Source organism: Phodopus roborovskii, unplaced genomic scaffold (assembly GCF_943737965.1).
Source record: "Phodopus roborovskii unplaced genomic scaffold, PHOROB, whole genome shotgun sequence".
NCBI lineage: Eukaryota > Metazoa > Chordata > Mammalia > Rodentia > Cricetidae > Phodopus > Phodopus roborovskii.
In genome coordinates this window covers 8,882,572-8,894,874 of record NW_026125506.1, presented here as the reverse complement: position 1 = coordinate 8,894,874, position 12,303 = coordinate 8,882,572, and the positions used below count along the sequence as shown (strand labels likewise).

The 12,303-nt window shown below is 55.3% G+C and overlaps 1 protein-coding gene across 1 annotated transcript in view; it reads right to left on the bottom strand.

The window, feature by feature from the left end:
* The window catches only part of Rbm19 (RNA binding motif protein 19), an 82,368-nt gene that overhangs the window by 56,292 nt on the left and 13,773 nt on the right, over positions 1–12,303 (bottom strand). Inside the window, exons 13-19 of the mRNA XM_051176551.1 lie at positions 12,071–12,167; positions 11,076–11,186; positions 10,297–10,497; positions 9,184–9,304; positions 3,285–3,448; positions 3,034–3,094; positions 598–677 (exon numbers count right to left, since the gene is read on the bottom strand). Of these exons, the coding sequence (XP_051032508.1) occupies positions 598–677; positions 3,034–3,094; positions 3,285–3,448; positions 9,184–9,304; positions 10,297–10,497; positions 11,076–11,186; positions 12,071–12,167 (835 nt within the window). The remainder of the gene's footprint in view (positions 1–597; positions 678–3,033; positions 3,095–3,284; positions 3,449–9,183; positions 9,305–10,296; positions 10,498–11,075; positions 11,187–12,070; positions 12,168–12,303) is intronic.

Below are 12,303 nucleotides of genomic sequence, written 5' to 3'. Positions count from 1 at the left end.
CTGGCCCCATCCCACCTGCCTCTCTCTGCTTCTCCAATGTACAGAGCTCCCTCCCTCCGCAGGCTCTGCACTCGCTGTCCTCACCTCCCAGCTGCTGCCTCCCAGAGCTCTGAGCAGACCACATCTCTGCCACGACAGCTACCAGCTCACCTGCCACCTCCTTAAGGAGCCTTCTTTGTGTTCTCTGGAGTATCCCCCTCCCCAGGAGCGCTACTTTCACGGAGCACCTTGCACATCTGTTCAGGTCAGAAGCCTGTCTTTCCCAGCAGAGGAAGGCGGAGTCTAATTCACGCCATGGACCCATAGACCATCTGACAGACAGACAGACAGCCTGCCTGTGCTGCATTTCCTGGGATATCTGAGGGATGTCCAGGGTCATTCTGAGAATCCCCAGCTTTGTGTCTAGGAACTGCAGTCAGAGTCCAGCTTCATGAGGCTCTGGTGGGTTAGAATGTTTCGTAAAGAGCCTGTGAACCATGGTAAAAGAATTGACCACGGGGCGGGGTAGGGCAGGGGTGGGGTGTGGCGAGGCAGGGCGGAGGCTTAACTTTTCTTGGGCCACAATCTCACGGTGATGGCCCAGAACCATTGGCTTACCTGGAGCTGCTTGAGGGCTTTCTGGGCCTGCTCCGGCTTCTTATATTCCACAAACCCAAACCCCATTGAAAGCAGCACTCCTGAGGGAGAGAAGGGGAGAGAAGGGAGTGGGCAGAGCTCAGCACAGAACGGACCACCCATGAAGAGGCCACAGAGGGACCCACACCTAGTGTCTCCTCCCTTCCCACACCCTTCTTTCTTTAAAAAAAAAAAAAAAGCCCCCAGCTGGTGCTAAGCCGGCATGGGGCTGCAGAGTTGCTACCGCCTCCTTGGCTACTTCCTAACAGATAACTGATATGATATTAACTTCCTAATCGGAGCCTGCCTTTCAGAGCGATAGAAAGTAACAGGGATGACCATGGCTGTAATAAGCAGCGAAGCCTCAACCTGGCCAGGGCGCTGCCCTGCCTAAGGCTGACTGAATGCCAGTGTGGACGGCACGGCCTCTCTTCTCCTCCATGCATTTGGCATTTGATCACACCTGGGTCCTGGGCAACAAAGCCCGGACAGGGAGGCTGGCCATAGCTCTTTCCTGTTCAGGTAGCAGGAGTTCTCAAGGATCTTCTACCAGACATGCCTTCAGGACAGACGTGTCTGTGTGTGTACACTGCTGTACGTGCTGGTGTCCCACACTTGGTGTGAAGCTCCTGAGGACCGGGCATGGCAGGCAGTACTGGGTGCCCTGGGCCCTCTTGTAGAAGCCCATGTTCCTTAGAACGGGACTCTGCTTGAGTTCTTGACTACAGTAATCGAATAAAATGAGGTCATCATAGTGCACCCAAATCTAACACAGGGTCCTTCACAAACTGGGGAGAGGCCAGACATCGTTAACACATGCCTATAGTCCCAACACTTGGGAGGGCAAGGCAGGAGTGTGCATTCAAGGCCACTTGGGTTACACAGAGAGACCCTGCCTCAAAAACAGGCTAACATTTGAACCCAGGACAGGCATACACAACCAGAATACCATTATGGATCTGGAGATGGCTACCCACAGGCTAGGGGGTGGGGCGATGGGGACCTGGAGGACTGGAGAGCTCCATCCCCTGCCAGCAGGCGTACTGAGCTTGGATTTCCAGGCGCAGCCATGGTGAGACGATACATTGGTGGCTTTGATACCCACACTAGGGCTCTGAGTGGAAGGGTGTCATGGGCCTCTGACCCTGCTGTACGTCTGTTTACAACCCACGGTTTACATGCCCGCTAACATCTGGCCACTGCAGACTTGTACAGGGCATATGCGTCACCACATCCCTTTGACTCCACTCATCCTCCCAGACGTCCGCCTACCGCTTCCTTTACAAGTTCTCAGAGCTCTGAGCTTGAGGCCTCTGCCATCTGATGGCTCTGTCTCTCTTGAGCAGCTGTCTGCCATGAGCGCTGCTCTGCAGGGTCTCTGCCCACCACAGCCCTTAGCATGGTAGTGTATTCACTGCCTCCTTCATCTCCAGAGAGTCTGGAGTATCCTGGGGACCGGTACCTTATAACTAATGGTCTGTTCCCCATCTGTGGGGAGGATCCTGGGACCTGTCTGAGGGACACCAAGCAGGTGTCATGGCTCTCTATGGCTATCCAGGAGCATGCTGAACCAGCCCACATGGTATCCCCATCAATCCTGCCTAACAAAGGGACTCAAGATGGGGATGGCCTGGTCCTTCCCAACCCTTGCAAGAAGTCAAGAGGACCTCCAGAAGACTAAGGATAATCCCTGGGCCAAAGAAAAGAATGAGGCCTCCCTGGCCAGGGAGGCACAGGATTAATGAATCAGTAGAATGCTCTAGAACCTGTCTCTGGGTATTTCCCTTGGAAAACAGAAGGGAGAGCTCAAGGCCAGCCATTCCTTGACATGCCTGGGAAAGTTCCAGAACACAGAGGTAAAGGAGGAGGCAGAAGCTTCTGCTCTACAGTGCTGCCCCTGCGGAGCTGCTTCAAACCCACTCATTGTTGGGGAAAGTTCCAGAACACAGAGGTAAAGGAGGAGGCAGAGGCTTCTGCTCTACAGCACTGCCCCTGCGGAGCTGCTTCAAACCCACTCATTGTTGGGGAAAGTTCCAGAACACAGAGGTAAAGGAGGAGGCAGAGGCTTCTGCTCTACAGCGCTGCCCCTGCGGAGCTGCTTCAAACCCACTCATTGTTGGGGAAAGTTCCAGAACACAGAGGTAAAGGAGGAGGCAGAGGCTTCTGCTCTACAGCGCTGCCCCTGCGGAGCTGCTTCAGACCCGCTCGTTGTTGGGGAAAGTTCTACAGACAGAAGAGCCCAGTGTGCTCAGCTGGCTCTGCCAAAAGCAGGGGGCCTGCAGCAGGCCAGGGGCCAGTTTAGACAGGGGGCGGGGACACTTGGGAAGCCAAGAGGAGAGAGAAGTCTTGGTGGCAGTCCTGTTCCCTCCCTCACTGGCTCCTGTAGGAAGCGCTCCTGCTGAGTCAGGGGATAAATACCTGCTTTACTCTTCTTCTTGGACACGGTGGCGCTCTTCACAGCTCCCACTCTGGAAAATACCTGCAGAGACAGGGGACTGTCACTGGTGCCTTCTAGAGAGACAGTCTGCAGCTGCCACCACTCCCTTACGTGAGGGCCAGCCCCTGAGGTGAAGGAGGGGTCGCAAGAGTTACAGGCAGGGCCGACAGTATGCTGTCATCAGGCCGCAGACTTGGGGTTTACATCCCTCTGCCTCCCCAGTTTCACTCACTTCCTTCAGTGTCTCCTCTGTGGTGCTGAAGTTGAGGTTCTTAATAAACAAAGTGCATCCTGGGATGCTTTCTTCCTCCTCATCTTCCTCTTCCTCCTCTTCCACCTTGCCTGTGGGGGCCTCTGCTCCTTCCCCTGACGTCTTCCCATCTTCTGGGGCGAGTACTGGCCCCATCAACAAACAAACCGGTACATTACATGGAGTCATTGCAAACGTACAGAAATCTCATTGATAAATAAAGCTCAGAACCTGCTAGGTTAAAGGGATCCTGCAGGCGCTCTTGGGCCTCAGCAGGGGGAGGGAGAGGAGTGAGTATAAGACGGGCAGGCAGACACACAGACACTCTACTGTTGGCCTCGTTTGAGAGAGAACAGAATACTGAACACAAAACCCCGAGTGCTCAATGGGCCCAGGCCACACCAACTTAACTTTAAATTACCATGTGAACTCTTTTCTTTAACCAAGAAGCTAAGCAAAATATTATGTTTCCTCCAAAACAACAATAAACAAAATCCAGGCTGCTTAATGAACTTTCAGACTAAAATCTGATTTTAAATTTCTCCAAATTGCAGAATGGGGGTGAAAGAGACCCTTCTCAATGACCCCAGACCCAAGGGGTTCGACTCAGGCTCCGGAAGCATTGCTGTCAGAGATTGGAGCCCAAGTGATAGACTCGGGAGAAGCACAGCCTTGGACAGAATGACAGCCACTAGTTCGCCTCAGCCTCATAGGAGGCTTGTGACATCTCTAACACATCTGCCGAGACCTTGAATGAGGAGTTATATCAAGAAACACGAGAGCCTACAGAATATTCTGGAGGCTTCTTTGTCTGAGCCCTAACCCTCAAGCAGACCCAGGCTGGCACAAAGGCTCATCAGAGTCAGGAAAGACAGTTCCCCAGGGAAGGAAATGGTAGGGAAGACGATGGCTCAGAAGGTGTGCAGCCCACAAGAGTGGGTGTCCCTTCCTGGAAATGGCCGATGTCTGCCACTTGGGGAGGTCACCTCAGTGTGATCAGAAAGGTGGAGTTTTATCAATTCTTGCACTTGGCCAGCAAAGGAACCAACTCACTAGCCTCATGTTCTATGCCCTAATCTGCCCACTGCTGACCCTGCCCTCCTGCTGCTGCTGGTCTGGAGTCAGCCAGCTCTCAGCATCATCCAGTGGACAGGAGCCTGGCAGCCCCTGGCACGTGCACCTGGGGCTCAGCCCTGACCTGTGCCTCAGAGTGTGTTCAGATGGTCACAGGGAGATGGCTCTCAAGCTTTTGGAACACGATGAGCTAAGAAAGACTGGTCAGTATCCAAGACGGGTAGGTGCCTCCCTAGCGGGCCAGCTGCTCCTAGTCCCAACCTCAGGAAGTAGGGGACTTCGGAGAAGGGCTGGCATCTACTCCTGGGTGTTTAGCTGGTCTAGTGAGAAGAGAGTCAATGGCCTCCCCAACTTCCAATGAGTTGACCTACACCCTCCGCCAACATTAGGAAGAACGCTCCACTGGGGATGCAAGTCGTGCTTTGGTGCTGCAGGCCCTCTTCCCACAGCTCCAGCAGGGTTACCAGGCTCCCTACGCTCATCCTGACCCACGCGGTACTGGAAACTGAGGGTGGCGTGGGGCCATGACACATGTGCAGGCCACACTGGTTCTGCCATGCACTAGCTGTGGCGGGACCGGTGGCTGAATCCCTACCTTAGCACCCCGTTTTCAGTGTGGCATTTAAGGAGAATGAGCATAGTGCACAGGCATGGGGCACACATGCATGCATACATATACACATGCTCACAGTGCACACATGTGCACACACGCCCGCACCCAGCACTGGGCTGTTCTGAAGTACACGTGCCCATGACCTCATCAACATGCCTGAATATTGTCACTGGTCACCTGGTTGCTGGTCTGTGTCGTCCCCACCCCCCTCCTCCTGGGGCTGGCTCCTGGCTTATCAGCTCCTCAAGCCTCATCCCTGGCTTTTCTCTGCTCCACTCACACTAACTGTGCTGGCCTCTTTGCTGACTGCCAGGCCTACCAAATCCACACATGACCGGGACCGGGACCTCTGTACATGCAGCCCCTACCTGCTCTATTCATATTCCTATTCATCTTCTAGAGCCCCATCAGGTCACAAGCATTCTCCCCGAGAGCTCTCCCTGCCTACTGTGCTACAAAGGACTCAGCTAGTCTCCATTACAACCCTCTTTTCCGAGCCCCAGCCCCACTGTGAAATCACCTTCCCCGCTGGCTCACGTCTGTGTGTCTCAAATATGAGGGGAGCTCACCAAGCGTGGGCTGGGCCTGGGATAATGATCTCCACTCCCAAAATACCCGTGGAAATGAGTCTGTCACACTCAGCTTGTGGCTAGAACACAGGCTGACAACCACCGCTGACCGTTGCTTCCGAGCAGCTGTGGGGCCACAGACACAAGCTCAGATACTGGCCTGATTACCTTGAGTCACACATATGTCCGCACATATGTGACCTTACACAGGCCCTGCAACCTCTCCAGGTTTCCCTCTTTCTCACTGTCTATAAAGTGGGTCAATAGAGGCTCTGAGAATGATCAAGGAGGGGCCTGGGGACCAGCCTGCCACAAGCATCCAAGATGACTGCTTCCTGACCCACAACCTCACCTTCCCTGTGCACACTGTATGTTGTTTGGTGGGTCCTCCTGGAGCTGCCAAAGGAAAAGCTATGGGTCCCTATAATTCTCCTCTCTGTGGGAAAACCTGCTAGCATCACATATCCAGGGACCTGACCTCATCCCAGCCACCTTATGCCTAGCCACCAGCCCTGCAGTGGTCTGCACCTGGACCCAAGGGAGGACTGGAGATGGCTTAAGCACCGAGGCGGGGGGGGACGACAAAAACTAGGTCTTTTAAAAAATGTTTCTGCTTTAATTCCAAGTGACAAAAGAAAGACCAAAAAGATTGGGTACCATGAAATCCAAACGGATGATGCCAAGAAAAGCAAGAAGAACCAGAGAGGGGGGAAGGGAGCAAGAAAGGTAGAGGGCTGGGCAAGGGCTGGTCCGGGTGAGAGGCTAGATGCACGATGGGCTGCAGGGACCGGGGGAGCAGGGAAAAAAACCGCCTCCACCTCAGTCAGTACAATGACAGTCAGTCATGGGTGGCCACGGGGGGCATCATTATAATCAGGCTGCAGGATTCCCCAGCCCTCCCCACTCCGGGCTCCTGTGAGGCCCACAGCGACAGCCTGTTATCAGCAGCAAGCAGCTTTGTGGGACCTCCCCTGACTCGCAGCCCTTTATCTGGAGGTGAGGGTCTTGGTTGTGGGAAGATAAAACACGCTGTTCCTCTCCCTCGGGACCCATGCAGGGAACAGAAGCTCACTGCAGAAAAGCAGGGGGGGGGGGGGCTGGGGAAAACCTCCTCATCCCCTCCTCCTTGCCTGTGAAATCCTAGCCTGGGTCCCCAGTACTCTAGGTCCTCACCCAAAGGGATGGGAGAGCTGGTGGTACCTCAGAAACCATGTGCAATGGGCAGGGGGTGAGGTGGGCAGGATGGAACTCAGAGGACTGGGGACAGAAAGGGGACTGTGTAGTAAAACAAGGATGAAAATCGCCACAGGAAAGTTCTAGAAAGTGACAGTAAGAATGATGCAGGTGCAGTGGCCCAGGCAGGGGCAGCTTCCCAGTCCAAATTTGGGTGAGCAGCTGGGCCATTCTAGATCTGAGGACCTAGGTGCAGGTCACAGGCTGTGACCCTAGAAACCAACCCCTCCCAGGCTCAGGGCCAGGTGGGGACAAAGCAACATCGCACCAACTCCAGCCCCCGGACACTGGTGTCAGGGAATCTTTCTAGCTCTAGAGAAATGTCTGCACCCAAGGCCACCTCTGGTACTACTCAGCCCTCAGTCCCTCCCCCACCCACCAGGCCAGAGTGAAACTCTGGGGAGCAGGGCCTGTGTGCGTGGCTACGGGAGCCTTGGAATGATGCCACTTGGCTCTCAGCCTGTGTGTGTGACAACAGTAACCTTGGTCATCCTGGTGGCCATCACCCATGTTACAGACATGAAGATAGACCTCAGAGAAGGAGGTGGCTCCCCCAGCCACGGCAAGGAACACAAGGCTGCTCACGCACCGGACAGCTCGCACATCTCCCGGGGACAGGGACACTGCTCTAACGGTCACTCAGCATTCCACTGGCCACTTATAGGCTCCGGCCACAACCACCTAAAGTCACCTTCACACCTCAGTGTCACTGACTATTCATTGGTTGGGGCCACCAAACACCTGAAGCCATTTGCAAACCCCATGTGCACCAGAGGCTCAGGACACAAGTGCCCCAGTGTAGCCCAGGCCTCCCTGCAGAGGGAGGGGGTCACACCCTTCACACAATTGTTCACTGCTTTGACACCTACCCTCGCAGCCTTCCAGCCCCATGCCTACAGTTGCACTGGGTGCTGAGCACCCGGGGTGCAGTGACAGGTCTGGCCAAGACAGAAATGAAAAGGGAGATACAGTGCAAATTCCAGTGTTTACCAGTGTCACCTGGGTGGGGGGGGGGGGTAGGGACTGCATCAGGGCAGGTGAGCAACACGACATCTTGGGTGATCCAGAGCCTCCCAGGCCAACACTGCTGCCCAGCCAGGAGATGGGCCACCTAGGGTGTGTCTTCAGGAACCATGGCTCTGCCTGGCTAATTTTCCTGCTTGACAATGAGTATTGGCTTTATGCCACAACGTATCACCCAGGTTCAAGTGTAGTACACTGCCAAGAAGGAAGGCTAACCCAGGCAGAGGTGGGCGGCGCCAAGCTAAACACTGGCAGCACACCCACGCCCTGGGGATCCAACCCACACCACTAATGGAAAAGCAAATGCAGGGTCACGAGAAGGGACGGCTCTTGACTTAGAAGCAGGCTAGAGGGGAACTCTGGCCTGACAGACAGCCATGCTGCCTCCTAACACGCTAGGGAGGGGTATGTACAAGGTCTCGCCAGCCACACAAAGCTGACAGTCACAAGGTGTCAGGGTCAAAGGGCAGAGATAGAGCGACATCCCATCTGGAACTATGGCATGTGGAGGACCTTCAGTGGGCAGTGAGCAGAGATGTCACTCAAACTGGGCAGGGATCTGAGCCCTGTATCTGCCAACCTCATTACTCGCCTTTGCTTTTCTCGCTGCAATACAGTCCTACACCTACACTCATTAATATACAAAGACCACAGGGGATGGGGTGCGGTGGCCCACACCTGTAACCCCAGCCTCTAGTCCTGGCACTGAGGAACGAACGGGGGCAGGGGGCTCTGACGCACAAGGTCATCCCTGAGCTACATACAATGTCAAAAACAAAACAAAACAAAGGACAATAAACTCCACACACCATGGTGACCCCTACTTCGCAGCAGCCTGACAGTCCTCAGGCTTGCGGGCTCTACTGCCCAGGGTGCAGCTGTGACGTTACCTGGATGCTTCCGGTTCTCAGGGTGACTGAGCCCTCAGCCTGAACGAGGGAGTTATCCTGGCCCTGACGTCATGAGCCCCCACCCCCACAGTGAGGCACCAGCTAAGGGGACCACTGCCTTTTCCTTTCCTGACCATGCAGCCACTGGACACCAGGGGGCACTGTGACACCCAAGCTGCTGCAGAGGGACCAGCTGCCACCTTGATGATGGAGACAAGGTTCCCATAGTCTTTTCATCCCTAACAACAGATTCAGAGATTCTGTCCCCATAACCTTCCACCAAGAAACTAAAAGCTGGCCACCTCATGTGACAGGATCCCGGTGGCCTGCTTTCTAAAGGGCATTTGACAATCCTATGCACTCTTATCTGGAGAAAAGATGAAAGGTATCTGGCCGGTGGCCTAATGACGCCCTCAGCTGCCCCGGCCCTCCTTCCACAGGTGCCACACACAGCACGGTGACCCCGGCTGTGCTCTTACCCGGCTCTGGCTCGGCCTCGGCCTTCTCTGCAGTCTGTGCAGGTTGGGAATCTTTCCTCTGGGGGCCTGTGCTGAAGACACCGATTGGAGCCCACTCCAGATACAGGGGGACATGATGGAACTGCAGAGACAGGGATGCAAGGTTGTAGGTCGCCATCAAAGAGCTGCCTTTGAGACTCAGTGCCATCTGAGAAGGGCCTAAGGGGCAGAGGTGACAGAACCAGAAGTCAGACACAGAGTCCTTCCTGCATCGGCAGGGGCCAGGGCCCCGGTACAGCCAGATGTCAGGGTACAGCCTGCAGAGATGGATGTGGCCAGGGCCCCTGGTCAGCCAGATGCCAGGGTACAGCCTGCAGAGATGGATGTGACACTGAGGTCTGTGAAACACAAAAGTCGCAGACAGACAGACAGAAATTCCTGTACTGGGCTGAATGGTGGCTCCCCAAGACATGGCCACATCATGACTTTGAGCCCCGGAGCCTGTAGCTGTGACCTTCTTTGCAGTATATGAGGCAGATCCTGGAGTGAGATTGCCCTGTGCTGTCTGGGTGAGCTCTAAATGTAATAAAGAAGTCCCCGCTGGGGGGTGGTGACATGCATCCGTAATCCCAGCACCCGGGAGACAGAAGCAAGTGGATCTCTGTGAGCCAGGGCTACACAGAGAAACTGTCTCGAACAACAAAAACAAGAGAAGGTCCTGAGGGAGGGAAGGGATGAGCACAGGAGACTGGGTGAGTCTGGGATGACTATCAAGACAAGGACTATCAAGACCGGGGCTACCAGAAGAACAAAGGGGACAGCCTGTCCTGCAGCTGGCAGAGGGAAAGAACCTGCTGCTTGGTGGCTTGGGCTCCTGGCTGCCAGCTTTGGAGAGCCCAGACTCAGCTGTCTGATGCCACCAAGCTGGTGGCCACTTGACCCAGTAGCCCGGGAAGCTCACACCTGCTAAGCCGGGGAGGCAGCCCCGGCCAGCTCATGGCCAGCACAGGGCAGCAAGCTCCAAGAGGGAATGTGGGTTTGGGCAGAGCCAGTGTGTGCCAGGCCCATGCCAGCCTGAGGGCAACTGTAGCTCTTGGTGTCTCTCTAGGGCCCCACGGAGATCGGCAGCCATACCTTGGAATAGGCCAGGTGTCTGAAGGCCTTGCGGGCTTCCAGGGGCTCCAGGAACTCTACAATGGCCGTGATGCCACCTTCAGGCAGCAACACACGGCCCAAACTGCCAAAGCGGCCGAAGATCTCCTGGATCTCTGCAGCCAGTGTACCTGCTGGAAGGTTTTTAGCCAGGATCACGGTCTTACTTCGCTCTGCTGCGGCCTGAGAAGAGATGAACATGTGTGGGGCCGCAGGAAGGTAATCTCAGCACGGCTCCAGCACTGACCGTTGGTGGTGGCCTTCAGGAGAGAGGCCCCAGCAGGGCGCCTTGGAGACAGGTTTGGAGAGCAGAGCTGAGGGGTTGGGGGTCTCACATGCTGATTCCCTGCTCACTCCACAGCCCCCGACAGCTCCAGAAACACACCTCTCCCAAATCACCCCAAGCTACACAGACTCCAACAGTCCCCAGTCTCAACCCAGACTGGAACTCCTAGGGGGGTCCCTCGCGCTTCCAAAGGACAAGAGTTACATCTCAGTGCCCAGGTTCCTTCCCGGCAGCACAGACCTGCCACCCAGGTGTGGAAGGCAGGAATAGCTGGGGACTTTCACCCCTGGGTACACCCTACCTTCTGCAGGGGACATTCTGAGGGGCCACTCCTGCAGGCCTCCTCTTGGTGAGGGCTACTATCACCCACAGGATCCACACACATCTCTCCAGTCTCCTAGGAAACCCTCTCCCAGCTCTACAGTGGCCACTGGTTAGAGCATTAAGAGACCTACTGTGTGCAGTAAGGACTCACCTGGCTGAAAGAGTCCAGGCTGACGCCATTGTCGATTAGGAAGCTGCGGACCTCCTGGACCAGCTGGGTCTCCCCCAGAGCCACACGCACAGCCACGCTGCCCTTGGTCTCCTGTGGGAGGAAGACACCTGGTGCTGTCAGGAAGTGGCTCAGAGGGAAATGCCTGTGGTATACACCCATCATTCTCCATCCTGGAGGCTCCCAGGACTACCTGGGGCTCCTGGACCCCCGTGGTCCTTTTCCAGCTTTGCCTTGTCTCCATGGCTCCCAATGCCCTTCCCTGGCTTTCATCACATAGAGGGCCCTGGTGTTCTTCTTATAGCTCACTGCCTGCAGAAGCTTTAGACTCAACCACCTCAGCCTCTTATGTCTGTTACCTGTCACCTTGCTGAGCAGCTCAGTGTGGCTGTGACCTCTCATCTGTGTCTCCCTCCACTAGAGGGCACCGGAGAGCAAGTCCCCTTCTGTCCTGCGCATGGCTGGGTTCCTGACAACTGAGCCACAGCAACTGTCCCTCAACTTCCATCAGGTTGTGGCTGCTCAAAACAGTGGCCAGTGTCACTAAAATGCAGCTGGCTCAGTGCCATGCAAAGTGTTAAATACACACTGGAGAAGGAAAAATGGCTCGGGTGGTTTTCATAATGGGGGCGCGTCATAACAGTAGTACTTTAGGTATGCTGACTTTAAATGTCACGAAAATTAACTCTGCCTGCTTTCCCTCCCTTCTCTGAAACACGATCGCCACCTCACATGTGGTGCTGTGTTCAGTGTCCAGGGACAGTGCTGACTCTGCCCGTCCCTTCTGGGGCAAGGGAAAATACCAAGGGAGGGGTAGAGCTATGAGTCAAATCAACAGGCCTCCTCTGCTGACAGGCCACGAACATGCTCCCACCTCCGGTTTGGCCTAAGATAACTCAGCAGCTGTCCAGGTCCAGACACCTCTCCTGGGAAAGAACTGATATGAAATGAACCACACATGGAGGTCCTTCACTCACGTGATCAAACACTTGGCTCTTGGTGGCGTTGTACTTCTGTGCAATGGCGTCAGCTACAGCATTTGGTCCCATAAACAGCGTGTTCCAGTTGTGAGAGCTGAGGAACAGAGGCAGAATAGAGGTCACGTGGTGGCCCTCTCCCTCCAACTCCCTACCATGGGTCAAGCCCATGAGGCCTGGAAACCAGGAGGCGGAGCCAAGCCTCAGCCCTAGCTCTGGGCAGGGACTGGGAG